This window comes from Sander lucioperca, chromosome 11 (genome assembly GCF_008315115.2).
Source record: "Sander lucioperca isolate FBNREF2018 chromosome 11, SLUC_FBN_1.2, whole genome shotgun sequence".
Lineage (NCBI taxonomy): Eukaryota > Metazoa > Chordata > Actinopteri > Perciformes > Percidae > Sander > Sander lucioperca.
The window spans coordinates 13089960-13105521 of record NC_050183.1 but is presented as its reverse complement, the minus strand read 5'-3'; the positions used below and the strand labels follow the sequence as shown (position 1 = coordinate 13105521).

The 15562-nt window shown below is 38.2% G+C and overlaps 1 protein-coding gene across 2 annotated transcripts in view; it reads left to right on the top strand.

Moving 5' to 3' along the window:
* The window catches only part of homer3b (homer scaffold protein 3b), a 42807-nt gene that overhangs the window by 19040 nt on the left and 8205 nt on the right, over positions 1-15562 (top strand). For both annotated transcript variants that reach the window (XM_031303908.2, XM_031303909.2), the window contains 5 exons: positions 131-262; positions 942-1049; positions 6705-6713; positions 8863-8999; positions 12868-13024. In XM_031303908.2, the coding sequence (XP_031159768.1) occupies positions 131-262; positions 942-1049; positions 6705-6713; positions 8863-8999; positions 12868-13024 (543 nt within the window). The remainder of the gene's footprint in view (positions 1-130; positions 263-941; positions 1050-6704; positions 6714-8862; positions 9000-12867; positions 13025-15562) is intronic.

Below are 15562 nucleotides of genomic sequence, written 5' to 3'. Positions count from 1 at the left end.
TATCCTGTATTTCTTTGCAGGATCTTTTTTTTTTTTATCACAACAACGTCCCACTTTTCCCACTGGAATCACCTTAAAAACTTTTGTTGTTCATGTTATTTATTACTTGTTTTATTGTCTGTCATGTCAGGCCATCATCAACAGCACCATCACCCCCAACATGACCTTCACCAAAACCTCCCAGAAGTTTGGCCAGTGGGCAGACAGCAGGGCCAACACCGTCTATGGCCTGGGCTTCTCCACGGAGCAGCAGCTGCAGCAGGTAAACACAGCTCACACACACCTCGGCAGCATTCAAACAAAATACTTAAATACTTAAGAGTTTTTCATTTATTAGATATTACACAGAGAGGGTGAGGGTGAAAAAGAGGAACTATGTAGTAGGAGAGTACAGTGATGTGATGATGTTCCCCCATTTTCAATTCATATTAACATATCTTTTATACTGTCAGTGTCTGATGCAGCTGGATTTAATTTACACATAGACACAAAACGTCTCCAGTATCTTTTCCTAACCATGATGCAGGTTGTCATACACTTCCTCCCACAATAATTATTATTATTGTATTTATCTGCAAGATTTGGATTTTACTGTGAGAAAACAGAACATCTGTCACACACAGATGTTTCTTCACTTCAAGAGTGAGTGTAAACTATGCTTAAATTACTATAATGAAATTACAGATGAAGAACAGAAAGGGGTCCGAGGTCACAGCACCTCAACAATAAATGGAACAAATATTTGTGTTACTCCAGAATGAAGCTGCATGATACATAAGTGATACAGCCAAGAAGTCAAATTTATTTTTCTAAATGAACTTACATTATCATGTACAAGTACCACAAGAAGATTTAAGGATGCTGTAGGTACTGTATGTTGTTTGAGTTTCCAGGTTATCTTGGCTGACAGTATAACTTCTGTCTTCTCTCTCCACCTGCAGTTTGCAGAGCAGTTTAAGGAGGTGAAGGAGACGGCCCGTCTGGCTAGAGAGAAATCTCAGGAGAGGTTTGAATTAGCCAACCCTGCGCTCAACATTGCAGCTCCAGAGGTAAAACTCTACTTTCTTAAAGTTTTTTTTTGTTATTTTGTCTGATTAGAGCATTCCCCAAGTAGAAAATGGAAACTCCATATACTCAAAATAACCAAAGCTATAAGTTATCATCGAGATCTGACAAAAGCCCTAATTAGCCAAAATAAGTTAATAAGGGAACATTTACATAGTAATACATACATTTGCTATGCTTATTTATTAGTAGTTGTATAGTATAACAATAAATCACCCCATGAAAGCTTTTCCATTTGCTGATCTAAAAAAAACCTTTTACTGCAGACCTCACTGCAAACACATTTAGTGGGAACTATTTTGGAAAGGAAAAGAAAGTGTTGAAAACTGCCCACAGGGGGGTTGTGGATTATCCTAAGTAATCAGGACATTGTTTCTGGAAATACATTACTGTTAAGTTTCTTAAATTGATATTTGAGATGCTTTGAGCACTACAATTAATGTTTGTTTACCGCTGTTATACTGGAGTGGTGGAAAAATTCTCAAATGGCATGGATATAAACCAAAACAATCTGCATGGAGGATATTTTCATTCCAATTTAAAGAGAGATTAAGAAGATTAGGGGTAATGAGGAGTAATAAAAATAGGATTTTTTTTTTATAATAGTGTGACCATTATAACAAGCAAATTGTCCACTGTGTGCAGACACCAGTGAACTGCCACTGTTGGTAAGGATTCAAAAACCACTAATATTATTCTATAAAATTCTGAAAGGTTTGTTGATCAGACTTTAGAATAAATATAATATTTTGAAACGTGAAAAGGTCTAGCCATGGCCTTAACCTTAATAGGGTTAATGGTCAACAGTTTCAGGTTCAGGACCTTAAAGGGACATGATGGTGTCTGTAACCCCCAGGCCATTACAACAGAGCAGAGTGGTAATACCCCAATGAACTTAGTGGCTTTGTTTCTATTTTAAACATATACTGAATCACAAGGGATTAGATATATTCCCATCTGGCCACTCCATTATTCTCCCATTGGTTAACTCCATTAAAAGATTTCATGCATGACAAATGGATATGGTAGGCAGAAAGAAACGCTGGCGCTGAAGGTGTTTGGAGGGGCAGTAATGGCCGGGGCTGAGAGAAAGAAGAATGAGGGATCAGGAGAATGGAGGAGAGCTGAGTCATCTATAATTGAAGAGAATCTGGCTGCTGCTGAAAGGACAATGGCCAGCTTTTATCCTGCCAGCATTGGTGATTTCTTGGTGGACTTGATAACTTTGAGGTTCAGTTGGAGAAGTAAAAGTTTACCTGAAGTGAAAACGTTTCGTCCTTCAACTTTTTTCCCCTTACAAAACAAGCCACACTGTAGTGGCATTACAAGTAGATTACACGACACAAATTATATTTGTTTCTGGGGCAGTTATTCTGACATTTACAACATCAACATCAACTACTAGGACACACCCTGTTTGGGCGACTGCAGTATAATTGTTCAAAAATGTAGGAAACTATGTCTCATTGCTATTTTTTTGCTCTGCTAGTCTTGTTTATCTAGTCTGCCAAGTATTAGCATTAAGAGTGTGTTTAGTTGTGTCCAAGTGACATGGATTCTTAACAGACTGTGTGTGTGTGTGTGTGTGTGTGTGTGTGTGTGTGTGTGTGTGTGTGTGTGTAAGAGGTGATGGTTTGTCTTGTCTATTTATTTAGCAAGAGCAGAGAGAAAACACTGCTGGATACGACAAAACAGAGCATTAATACCAAGAAAATCAACAGCACAAGACGTCTGTTGCACAAACTGAACAAAAGAAATCATCAACTTAGCTGTCATTTAATGGTAAAGTTGTATTAAATATTGTTTTAATCAAGGCCAGGGGACCACTTTTCTCAGAGTATTGATGCTGGACTGAGCTGTACAGAAGCAGGCATGATACGTCAAAGATCTTAATCAGTAATTTCCCCTCAATCACCTTCCATCTTTTAACTTAATGTAGTTAAGTACCCCAGATTTCTGGGGTAGATAACTCCCCAAACTAAGTGAAATACTGTCATTCTACTCTTAATCAAAATATATTTTAGGTTGATTGAGTCTGAAGTGTAAAAAGTCCTTTTGATGGTTGCAAATTAGCTTTTAATTGAAACACAGATCAGATTAGGGCTCAGTTTGCTAATGCTTGTGTATTTGACATTGATCAGCTACTTTCTTTTCAATCACTCTAATATCTTATCTCTAATTTTTCAGACTAGGAGTCAATGACAACAGCTTAGTTTGAGATCTAAATGTTTGTAAATTAGAAGAAAAAAAAAAAACGGATAACGTAATAAGCTGGATGGATTGAATGAATCGATCCTGTTTCACACATGAGTTGTATGTTGATATTGCAATACTTGCCAGTTGTACACCGCTTTGGCCAGGAAGAGTTAGTACAGTACTCTAAAACATTAGTGTTCCTATGTTGGAATAAAAATGGATAACAATGAATGGATGAATTTGTCAATGGCGGTGAAGAAATTAAGTATAAAACGGCTGAATTCATGCCCTCAGTGTAGAGTCAAACTGCACACAGAGAGGTCAAAGGTCAGGGTCAGCAAGCATTGATGTTACATCCTGTTACCATGGCAACCATAGACCTGTTTGCCTGTTGGGTAACACACACGCAGAAACACCACCTGGACAGAGCTGTAAGGTCGGACTGGGGCAAGCAGCCTGCCCCGATTTCTAGAAACACAGCAGCAGTCATTGATTTTGTGTCGGGCAAACACAGAGGTGTTGTTGAGGTTATTACCACATCTTCTGACTCACTGCTGCGTGTTGTAAAACACCATAGTGCTGACTGTCTGAACCTGTGTAATATAGAAATAATACCCAATCAAAGCTGTTATGGAGTGTGAGTACACAAGGTTATTGTACGTATGACGTACGGCCGAGTATTGATGGCTATAATGCCAATTAAAAGCTCCATTAAGGCTTTTATTTATCAACATGTGAGTACTGTTTAAAGCTTTCCACAAACCTCTGATCGTTATTGTAAAGGAAAAGAAAACTGTAAAAATCACTGACTTTTGGAGTTTTAAGTATAGACAATAACTACAATGCTTGAGTTAAATGTTGGAACTACCTTTTTGTTTCTACATACAAAAAGTCAAGAGGTAGAAGAAAAGGAAGGTAATTGAATAATACTGGGAGCAAAATATGCAAACCTTATATCACAATAAACCACTGAACCTACAGCAAATGCTGGAGGGAAGCTGCAGTATTTTGTCTTGTTTTATTTTCCTCCTCTATATCAGGAGGTTTTGCATCCCATTCAGCTGGTCAGTAACAGTCGTGGTCAGTAACCATCTACAGTATTGCAGAGCTGTCTCTGCAGCCTTGAGCTCTACAGAGCATATTCTACCTCTGATATATGTGGATGGCAGCAGGGGATCTGCATGCAGTAAAGCTTCAGCTCTCAGGCTTATTTGCAGAGCTCAGAGATAAGATAAAGGAGGAGATGGTGCAGTCCAGTGAGATAAAAAATGAAGAATAATCAACAGCAATATAGAGAGCATTGCAGAACTGACAAGTGCAAAGACGCACATCATTTTTATGCCATGAAATATTTATGGGATATATTAAATATTTTAGTAGATGCTTTATTTAAGGGTTTTAGTATTGACTCTAACCATTGCTGTTTGTCATGTGTTGTGCAGTATAATATAGCTAATTTCTAGTTTTTTAAAATTAATAAATATATTAATTTTCTAATTCTTTAAGAATTTGCAACAGTCAAGAGGATAAATAGTCATAATATGCTAATTGAATCACTGACATATTAAAATGAATAGAGGATACACCCACTAGGGCATCACAGGTGAGTTAACATTTGTTTTAAAAGACCCAAATCCCCCCCAAAAAATAGAACAATAGTAACAACAATAATAGAACAAATAAATAATTAACAAATAAAACTTAAAATAAAACATGATTTATGACATGTTAAAAATGTGTCAGATTACTTATTGGCCAAGGTTTCCAGGCAACCAGAGGAGACTCCAGGAAGTTACTGGTCCCAGCCAAGAAATAGTTTGGCCACGAAAAACTGCAAACTGTCACTTTTATTTTCTTTGGTTTATGTTGAACAAACGAAATATAACATTTTAATTGGGGAGCTTTAGAGGTGCTGGTAGGCACATTTTGTAATTGATTGAGAGTGCCTGAAAAATTAGCAAGCGAGGAGAGAAATCAGAATAGATTGCTTAAAGTAATGGATAAAAGGTTGAAATGACAAGCCTCTGCCAGTTTAAGTGGTGGTAGTATCTTCTGTTTTTCTACTTAAAAAAGAAAAATAGAGACAAAGCCTAAACATGGACAATTCCAAGAGCACTGTGTCTTGTATGAACAAATTATTGTAATAATATCCGTCTTTAGTACAGTGAATATTGTTGAATAACCAGTTTAATATCAGTTCAAAAAACACATTTGGGAACATGACGTGTGGTGTTGATGAGCTCATCTTGCAGGGCTGTGGTGTTTGTGACCAAACAAAGGTTGTGAACCAATGATCCACACAGTAATGGTACATACATGCCAAAAAAGAGTGTAGAAGAAATGACATATCTGCCCATAAATCATCTGAACAACAGTATAAGGACACATAAGCCATTTTCCTTCTCTGACAGGTAACCGATGTCATTTATTTGCGCTTGCTGATTGGAGCTTTTTTCCTCCGCTATCTCCTCCCATACATGGCATCTGTGCACAGGCAGAGAGGCAAACAGAAATGCCAGTCGTCAATATTTTAAACCACAGACTTGGCATTACAACCAGCTAAAAACAAGGGTGGGTTTTGGGCTGTGTGTGTTGTTGTGTAGTCGGAAGGACAGGTGCTTCAAGGGAAGCCTGAGCATGGACCTCTGATGCATGAATAAATAAATCAGGTGTGTGGTCTCCGTGAAACACAGTGTAGAAACAGGAGCTTTATAAAGCTAAGGGAGCAAATGGACTGATGCTCAGATAAATAAGTAAACGTTGTAGATGTACTTAAGACTAACAGTGGCACAGAGACGTCATGATGAAAGCTCTCAGGAAAGCCGTTGAATATTTAAAGTATCTGGGATTTCCATCGATTACAAAGCAAGCCTCCTCTCAGGACCTAGAAACGTTTTTAAGTTGCTGCTTTGGGGTTAATTCAACATGCATGTCCACACAAACACATTTATTTTTTCTCGGATTTTATGGTCTTTTAATTGTATTTTAGGTAGTCGATGATAAAGTAAAGAATAGAAGAACAAATGTATTCAATCAGCATCTATATTTGGTCTCTATTGGTGTTGCTAAGCACTCGCTGCTCACTTCCCAGGGATCACATGTCACTCAAATAAATGTGGGCGGGACTGTGACCTCTTGTACTCTTTTGATAACAGTTTTTCTTTGTTCAGCCTTCAGTTGCAGTCACTGTTCCTGCTGATGATCTTCTTCTTCTTCTGTTCTCTCTAAACAAACCAGACACATACAATGAATGAATACATGTGCATAGACAAAGACCCCTTGAAAATAGTGAATGGTAAAGCTTTCATGAACTGAGCTCAGGATGGATCACTGTATGGTTGAAATAACGGCATGGTTTTAATTATCTAGTAACTATTTTCTCTGTTTCTCCTCATCGGCCTCTCCCTGATTCTGATGCACCACGGGACATCTTCATATCTTAGCTCTCCCAGGTGCGTAAAAACACACACTCCACTCCACAATCAAAAAGCTATCCAAAGACAACCATCTTCACTGCGGTGTTCGTAGTCATGCTTCTCAGTGTTGTATGGACTATTGTGCTCAATAATTCATCTGGAGTCTGATCAAAGTTGACTTCAGAGCAACTTTAGCTTCAAAGCACAGCTGGTGTTTGCTATATCAAAGTAAAGTTTTGTTAACAACAGTAACAACAACACAAAATGTAATTTTAATCTGTACATTCTATCGAAGATGTACAGAATATGGCAGCTAAATACATCTGAATTTACTTCATCAGAGTTGAGAAGATCCAGACTGCACACTTCATCAAATATCCCCTGAGAACAGACAATGCGCTGAATTGTCCTTTTTAAAAGTAGAAAATTCCTCTGAACTCTGCCTAATTAGTCGTTGGTCGCAGGCTTGTACTCTAGTGTCTCTGCCTCGTTTCCACTCGGCCTGTTAGCGAACAACATACGGAAAAACTGCTGTAAATTTGTAATCCCATTTATGACTTAAACATGATCCACAGTATGAATTATTCAGAGATGCGCACAGCCGATCCCTTGGCTTTGGGGCCGGACTGGAGTTGTGTTAGCTTTGATTTTTCCCGTTCTTGGGTTCCTTTCACTGGACACAGTGCTCATCCACATGAGTCGGCTGTGTGTTTTTTTTCCATATCCATCCATAAGGTCAGAGAGAGAGCTGCTCAGCTATATATAATAAACCTTCGTCCTCAGGGGAATACACTCAGGCTTGCACAAATTAATAATACAAGCTTTTTTTTTTTTTTTTTTTTTTTTTATACAATAAGTGCAGGGTTGTAATGCTTCAGTGAGGCACTTGGTCGTTGACAAGTTCAGGTTTAGGTTACCACACAGAAAGAAGAAGAAAGATGTAGACGGGGGTAAAGAAATGTGCCCAGGCTAATTCATCTGCGTGCTTTTGATAAAAGACTTTCTTTCAGTCTTTTAGCCCACAGCCTCAAACTGAGGAAAATGGTTCACAACACTGTGAAAGGACGCTTGAACCCATTTCTGGGCAGCAGGAAAGGAAAATATGAAAGCAGATTGGTTAGAGTTGACTGTGCCAGGCTGGAGTCAAGCCATCTGCATGCTGTACTGTCACATTCAAAGTCTCTTTTTGACATGAGAGGAAGATAAATGGCTCTTCTTGTACTGTTCAGTTTATTTAACCTTTATTTTATACTGTAGGCTACTCCTAAATACGTAAGAAAAAGCAAAGGCTGCTGACTTTTATGTTGCAGATATACAGTAGTGGTTTACTTGACTTACAAATTTCCCAAGGAACGAGTTGAACCTTCCTCGTTGTATCAAACACCAACTGTCTTGTTTGAAGCCCCCTTGTTTCAAGCTAACTGTATGAGTTAATATTAACAAGCAATTATTAGCCACTACTTATTTTATTAGTGATATCATGAAGGACCTAGTTAGTTCTAGTGGTTTCTAAACAGACAAAACAGTCAGATGGATCACTAATCAGTTATCTACAGTAGTTCCTAGTTCCTGTACCTCAGTAATTTCCTGTTGAATCAGAGGCCAGTCAGATCTGAGGCTGTATGAAGACAGCTGGGCTCCACACATGGCTGGTTGCTCTGCATGGAGCCTGTTTACAGGAGCACAGATGGGACATATCGAGCACTGACAGGTTGAGCTCTGTCCTGTTCCGCTGCTGTCTTGTCCGTTTTGTTCTGATGACAGGTCTGGATATGGAGACAGTAATGGGCCTGTCACCAGCTCCAACCTAAACCTCTTAGCCAAGTAAATTGTGCTTAATCTTGTATGAAAAGTGTAACATTCACAATCGAAAATCTATTCATGGGTATGCTGGCATATTGGCACACTTAATGTAATTTAGAACACCCACTCTGAATAAAATGATGTAGTGCAGAGAAAATGTACTAGTTGTACCCTGTTAAGTGCTCTCGTCCTCTAAATGGGCACTTTATATTAGAGGACTCTGGTCTGTCTAACCTTCTACTTCTTTATTGGTTTTCCAGTAGCAGGTTTAGCGCCGATACAGAATAAAATGAATGTTGTATTAACAGAGCTGCTACTGATTTAATTTTAACTTTACAACAGAGCTCATGTCCTGTTCCTGTTGTCATCCCTGTTGGTCCAGGAGTTGTCGGAGGATCGTCATTCTCCGCCGCTGCTCGCAGTCAATGGGCCGGGCGAGGAAAAGCTGTTTCGCAGCACAAGTGCCGAAGTGGAGCTAACGGCAGAGAAGGAGAGGGTCAAAAAGATGTTGTCTGAAGGGTAATGACAATGTTTTTTTTACTTCAGCAAGAAGTTTATCCCTCATGCCTCTGTTTGCACAAGGCTTATTGTCTGGAGAGAAAATAAAGCGTATTGCCTTTAATGACTTCAAGGCCATGATAAGCCCCTCTTGTATTTGAGATTCATGGGCAAGACACTCAATACTTTTTACATTTCAATGTAGTCTTACATTATCAAGTTTAGTCTTCAGTTTGGGTTTCTTAGTCTTTCTGTAGTTTTAGTTTTTTGTTACCTAATTAGCCTTTTAGCAGTGGTGGAAGAAGTACATAGATCCTTTACTTAAGTAAAAGTCCTGAATTCAAAATTTTACTTAAAAGATCAAAAGTAAATGTACTCATTATGCAAAATGGCTCCTTTCACTTATATTATTATAGAATATTATATTATTCTGTTTTCATCACTAGCAAATACACGTAAGAGCATTTTAATGTTAGTCCTTCAATGGGGAGCCAATTTTAGATACTTTGTATACTACAGGGTATACTACTGCCTTATATCATATAAGCATATCATGTGTTTTTTTTATGTAAAAACTAGAACCTATATCTGTCAAATTAATGTAGTGGAGTTAAAATTACAAGTATTCCCTTTGAAATGTATAAAGTAGCATAAAATGAAAATATTCATGAGCATAACAAAATGGTACAGTAATAGTACAGCACTTGAGTAAATGTATATAGTTACTTTCCACCACTGCCTTTAAGTTTTGCATTTATAACCAATAACCTGCAATGATCAGAACATGTGGTCAGACTCTGAGAGGATCTCATTGTTAACAGCACTTTAAGACTTTTATTTTATTCAACATGCTGCACATGCATCCATGCTGTATAGTCACACTTTAAACATTCCAGTCCACTCCAATACAGTATAATGAATATTCACCTATAGAGACCAGTGTTTTTGTTTAGCTTGTGCAGTTTCTGAGGCCAGCTGTACATGGTATGTTCAGTGTGATCTGGTTTCTGGATTGTTTATGAAAGAATATTTGGCCTGCAGCAACACATACGGCATAAGAATAACAAGAAAAAGCAATAACAATAATACACAAAACGCATAGACATAAAGTACACATTAAAATAAAACAACAGGGAAAGCAGCAGATGTGAGTGTGTGGGAGGACTGGAATGGAAATTCTATCCGATAGAGTTGAACAAGTTTACTACAAAGGTTGTAATCCCATCTCTGACACCCAGCTTGGCTACATGAGCAGATCGAAATGACCAGAGGACTTTGTTGAGCTCTGTACAGTGAATGGAATTTACTTAGTGTTAAAAGCCTGTCCTCACGACTACAAACCATTAAAATGCAAAGCATTTAAAGAGTGCGTACCTCTGGTAAGGCCCACAATTCTTCACATTTGTTATTTTAACAAAACAAATGTTTATTAAATGTTATTCTGCATCACATTGCTTTTTTCTGAATTGTTTTCAATTGATTTTAGTAGTTCATGAAAAATACCAAAAATGTTTTCTCTGCCTCAACTATGGCCCAACTTTTTGCCAAAAGTCACTGAAAGCTGTTGACAGGTTTTTGAGATATCTTTTTTAATAATATCTTTATTTATTTTTATTTTACATGCATATCTTTTTGAGATCTTTTTTAAACAAACTAAGCTGAAAACATGACCTCATTGGCACAGGGAACACGTTTTGTAGAGACTGCAGAACTCTGGATTTATTCTGTAAACAACACATACTGTTATCCATCCACAGAGCCGAGCTGGTACCCATTGCAGCTGAGGGGTTTCTTTCTGAAATGAGAGCTGCTATTTGAAAAAATGACACATAACTGACAGGGGAAAATGAAAAATATATTATAAACTGGAAAGATTCTCAGTAAGGTGTAGCTGCAGCAGAGAGGAGCATCACATCCCTACTACCTGAGACGTTGTAGACTAAATTCTAGTTTCTTTTTCACACAGTGAATCCAAATTAAAAATCTAAGTGGCCATGATCGATATTTACAGGTAGGGAGCTGTTTCAGAGAAGTAGCTCTAACAACTCACCGTAAACTATCTACTCAGCACCAATTTTGCAGTGTAGGTAGGCTGATCAATGATATTTAGAGCTTGGCTTTTTTGGAGATTGTCTTCCTTTCTCCTCAGTTTTTCTTGCAAAGCATCACAGACTGTTGCGTGAGGAAAGCTCACTTTCAGTTCTTAAAAAAAAAATAACAGCATTGATAAACTTGAAGAGCACCAATGAGTCAATCTAAAAAAATGTACCTCAAAGAAAAACATGTAGTCTGCCTGGTTCTGCAGTGATGTGTCCATGCGTGTGTGTGTGTGTGGGTCCTGTGTCTTAAGACCAGGCAGGCCTACTGGCACTGAACTTAAGCAGCATAATTATCATCAAGATGGATCCCAGTAGCCATTATTGATCTGTGACCAGGAAGCAGAAAAAAACATTCTTAACCGGCTGTTTTACAACCCATTATCCGGTTTTATTTTATGATTGTCATAAGCCTATGCAGGTTTTTTTTTTCCTGTTGCTATGGTGAGTAGTTTTATGGTTGCCAAGCTGTTTGTTTGGTAGTCATTTCCTAAACTCCATCTTCTGGTCTGAAAGCTCTCTGGATTAGTAAATATACCCACTGAATCCTGACATTTACCGCCACACAGGACCCGATCCATCTTTCCCGCATGTTGATAAATGATAGCACTTCACCCGTGTTGGTTTATTTTTTCCATAACACCCTGTGTCTCTGTAATTCTCCACTAATAAAGGAATATGCTGTTCTGTTCTTTTGAAGGTTATAAACCAGATTTAGGGCTGGGTACCGAATTCAATACTTTTTAGGCACTGACCGAATTGCATCTGAAGTATTGAGTATTGAAAAATGCCTCATTCAATACCCAATTTCAAACTCTAAGGAGTAAATATCCTCAGCGACAGTGACACAGTAAGCATGCAGCATGCTTCTACCAAGATCTAACAATGTTTGTGATTGGTTGTCTAACGTTACACGTCGCAGAGGCAGGCAGGAAAAACTCGACGTTACGCACAGAGAAGAAGCCCACGTTGTAGGAGCTGAAAAATAAATGAAAAGATTTTTGCCATAATGTTGTAATTTCTTTTTGTGTATGAAATTGGTATCGAAAAAGTATAATTTAGGAACCGGTATGGAAGTCACGGTAATGGTATTGGTACCGGTATTGAATATTTTGAACGATACCCAGCCTAGCCACATTGTTTTTAAAAAGTCCACTTGCCAAGACCTGAGTAAACCTACTATATTGACTAATGTGAAACATTATTTTGAGACTGAACTTGTAATATAACATTGTTTTACTACACTGGTAATTATTGCACTCATTAGGTGATAACTATTTTCACATCAATCCTGGACAAGAACATCTGTAGCCATGTTGGACTTCAGTTAATAGTTCCCCTTGTGCAGGATTGAATTGTAAGGTGCGTCTCAAAGACATGAATGACAAAAGAGAAACCAAAGAGAGATAGAATATTTAATAAATTATAATAAAAAATTTATAATAAAGCTAACAAAAAGTCACATTTAAGGGTAATTTACAAGTCAGTGGATAGATTAAAAGAGACAATCTTATTACAGAGAGTAATCCATTTCTGTCTCAGACATTACAGTACATGGCTTTATTGCTTAAAATTAATGAATACAAGTCAAATATCAAATTTCTTCAAACAGCTGGTGCAGCATGATATAAATGTAATCTATATTTTGTATTTTAACAATAGATCAAATGAGTATGTGAAAGCTCCGATAAAAACAAAGCTCTAATAAACTGACTACCTTCTCACCACTAAAATAAAGTAAATAATTCCAGCTTTACGTTAAGTGTCTGTGTCTTTTTGTGACATCCCCTCAGGTCAATGTGTGAGATAAACCTGGAGGCTGAACTCTTCACCCTGCAGGACAGTAACTCCAAGTTGGTGGAAGCACTGCAGGAAGCCAACAGCAGCGTGGAGCAGTGGAAGAAACAACTGGCTGAATACCAGGAGGAGACCGATCGCCTCAGAGACCAGGTGACGTACAGAGTGTGAACAAATGAACACCTCATATCACATTATCCCTGCAGATAATAACGATGTAGTGCAATCCATAATGTTTGGTGAAGGCTGACACTGTTGAGGTGTTGATGATTCAACTCCGTTCTTCTTTCTGAGGTTGTTTTATGAAGTGTTATGTTTCTACTTGACACAATTTAGAGAGTTTATTCGTGCCTCATCACATCATTTTTTTGAAGTGTTTGCAACTGGTGCACCAGCAGTTCAGACTGGATGCAAATAATAATGCATAACAATTTTACCCAGTATCAGAGGATTATTATTTCTTATTTCGGGACACTTCAAAGTGTATTATCAAACCATGACTAAAGGCAAAAAGAGGCTATGTTTCAATTGTTTGTAATCTGTTTTCCCATTGTGAGCTTACTTTTACAAGTGAGAGTAGCATGGAGCATCAGTGTTGTCGCTATGGTTACCCGCAGTTTAAAATACTATACCTTGAGTATATGGTTTTCATTTTCTTCTCTTTTTTGAAAGTTTTTTTTATTTCTCCAATCAGAATTGAGGGTTTTAAAGCAGCTAGCTAGCTCCATAGACAGTAAAAGAAAGGCTGTTTCTACAACTTTGGTCAGTTACAAGGCAGGATTAGCTGGGAGACTTCTAAATGAGGGCGCACATGGAAGTAGTTCTTTTGTAGATTATGGTGAACTTGTGTGTGTTGTAGCAGTGCTTTTGCTATTGAGAACGAGGTAGCATTCTAGCGTTAGCATGCTAGCGTTAGCATTAACGTTAGCATGCTAAAGCTAACTACGAGCTAATGGTTGCGGTTAGCCTGCTCGTTTCGGCTTGTGACGTCACAAGCCGTGTCGATTTTGAACAGCTCACCCAGAGACTGAAGGCAGGACACATTCAGAAACCGTATCTCACTCTAAACAGCATGGATGGATTTTTTTCAAAGTTTGTATGTGTGTGGAAGCACCAGAGACACAAAATAACACCCCAAATCCCAGAAAAAGTGATTTTTTTCATAATATGGGCACTTTAAATGATGCTGTTTGTTGTGTAGATTGTAACGCCTTCTTAGACAAACTTGTGATTTTTGGTTGTATAACGTACATGTAAAATTGACTCCATTAGAGTACCAATTTAGAACCATAGTTAAACTATTGACTGGGACCATTTTTACACCTGCAAATGAACCACAAAACAATCTTTTCTGTTGTCTTGGTGTAGATTGTAGTAGGAGGTCCAATAGTAACCACTTTAGTTTCCAAAGGTCATTTAAAGAAATACAAAGATGACAACTTGCATAAAACAGGATAGGTGATACTCTGCTTCCTGTCAATCACTTCACACCCAAAGCAGACTGATCTCATGAAGTGGCGTACATATGACACGCCAATTCGTATGCCATATGCATACTCAGTTTTGAACGTGTTTATCAACGCCGTTTGGCCTCCATTGACTTATATTACCTTGCGATTGTGTGTGAATTGACGCTGTAGAAAGTTGTATGAAAGGGCGAAAATCCATATAGGGAGATTGGTTGGGGTGGTGGATGAGTAAAACACAGGACTTTCACCCAGGAGAGCGGGGATCGCGTCCTGCGTGTGACATTTCCTTCGTGTCCAGCATGTGAGGTTTCCTTTCCACGTGTTCCTAAACCCAACCCTGTTCTTTTCCTAATCCCAACCGTTTCTTCTTTTCAACCATTTCTTCTTTTCCTAAACCCAACCCGCGTGTAATGTTTCCTAAACCCAACGTAGCCTCGCGATAACACGCCACGTGGCTACGCTGTGATGTTGCAGACTGCCGTCCACTGTGTACAGCGCTGACATACACGGGGATAGCTCAAAATGTGTACAGATAACACGCCACTTGGCTTTAGGAAAGTGGCGTGTATGTTTACGCGAAGTCATGATGTCATGTTGCCCAAAGGATGAAATATGTTCTCCAGCTAATCTCTCCAAAACAAGTTATTCTATAAACTATTTTGTCTTTTATTCAGGACATCTACATCTGCTGCATGTCGTCCTTCTCAGTGTAGTTTGAATACTGTAAACCTAATATATAAATAAATCTCACAAAAATCTTGTAGATGTTATAATTATTCTGCATAACTGCGGGAATTATAAACTAGATATGCAGTAGATCAGTACATTAACTTGAACTTGCATTGTCACTAATTAATAATTGTTTAGGTGGAAGCATATGACATAACGCATATGTATGCATATGGTTTAAAATGACCGATGAGGTGAGAAGAAAAAACTCTTATTTAAAATCAAAGCAGAAATACAAGTATGTTTTGCTTCTATGAAACATTTTCCTTTCATTCCCTCACTATGTGACCACTCGGATAGCAACTGGATATTATGCAGATTTTTTTTTTATTCATGCATCTATAACTATCACACTGAAATCCCCACGTGGACTTGGTCTCTTCCAAACTGCAGATGCATTTTTCATCCAGCCCCCCCTCCTTGGGATATTTCTGTTGACAGGCTCCCGTGATAATCGCAGGGCCAGAAGAACGCAGACATTTCATCTTTGATT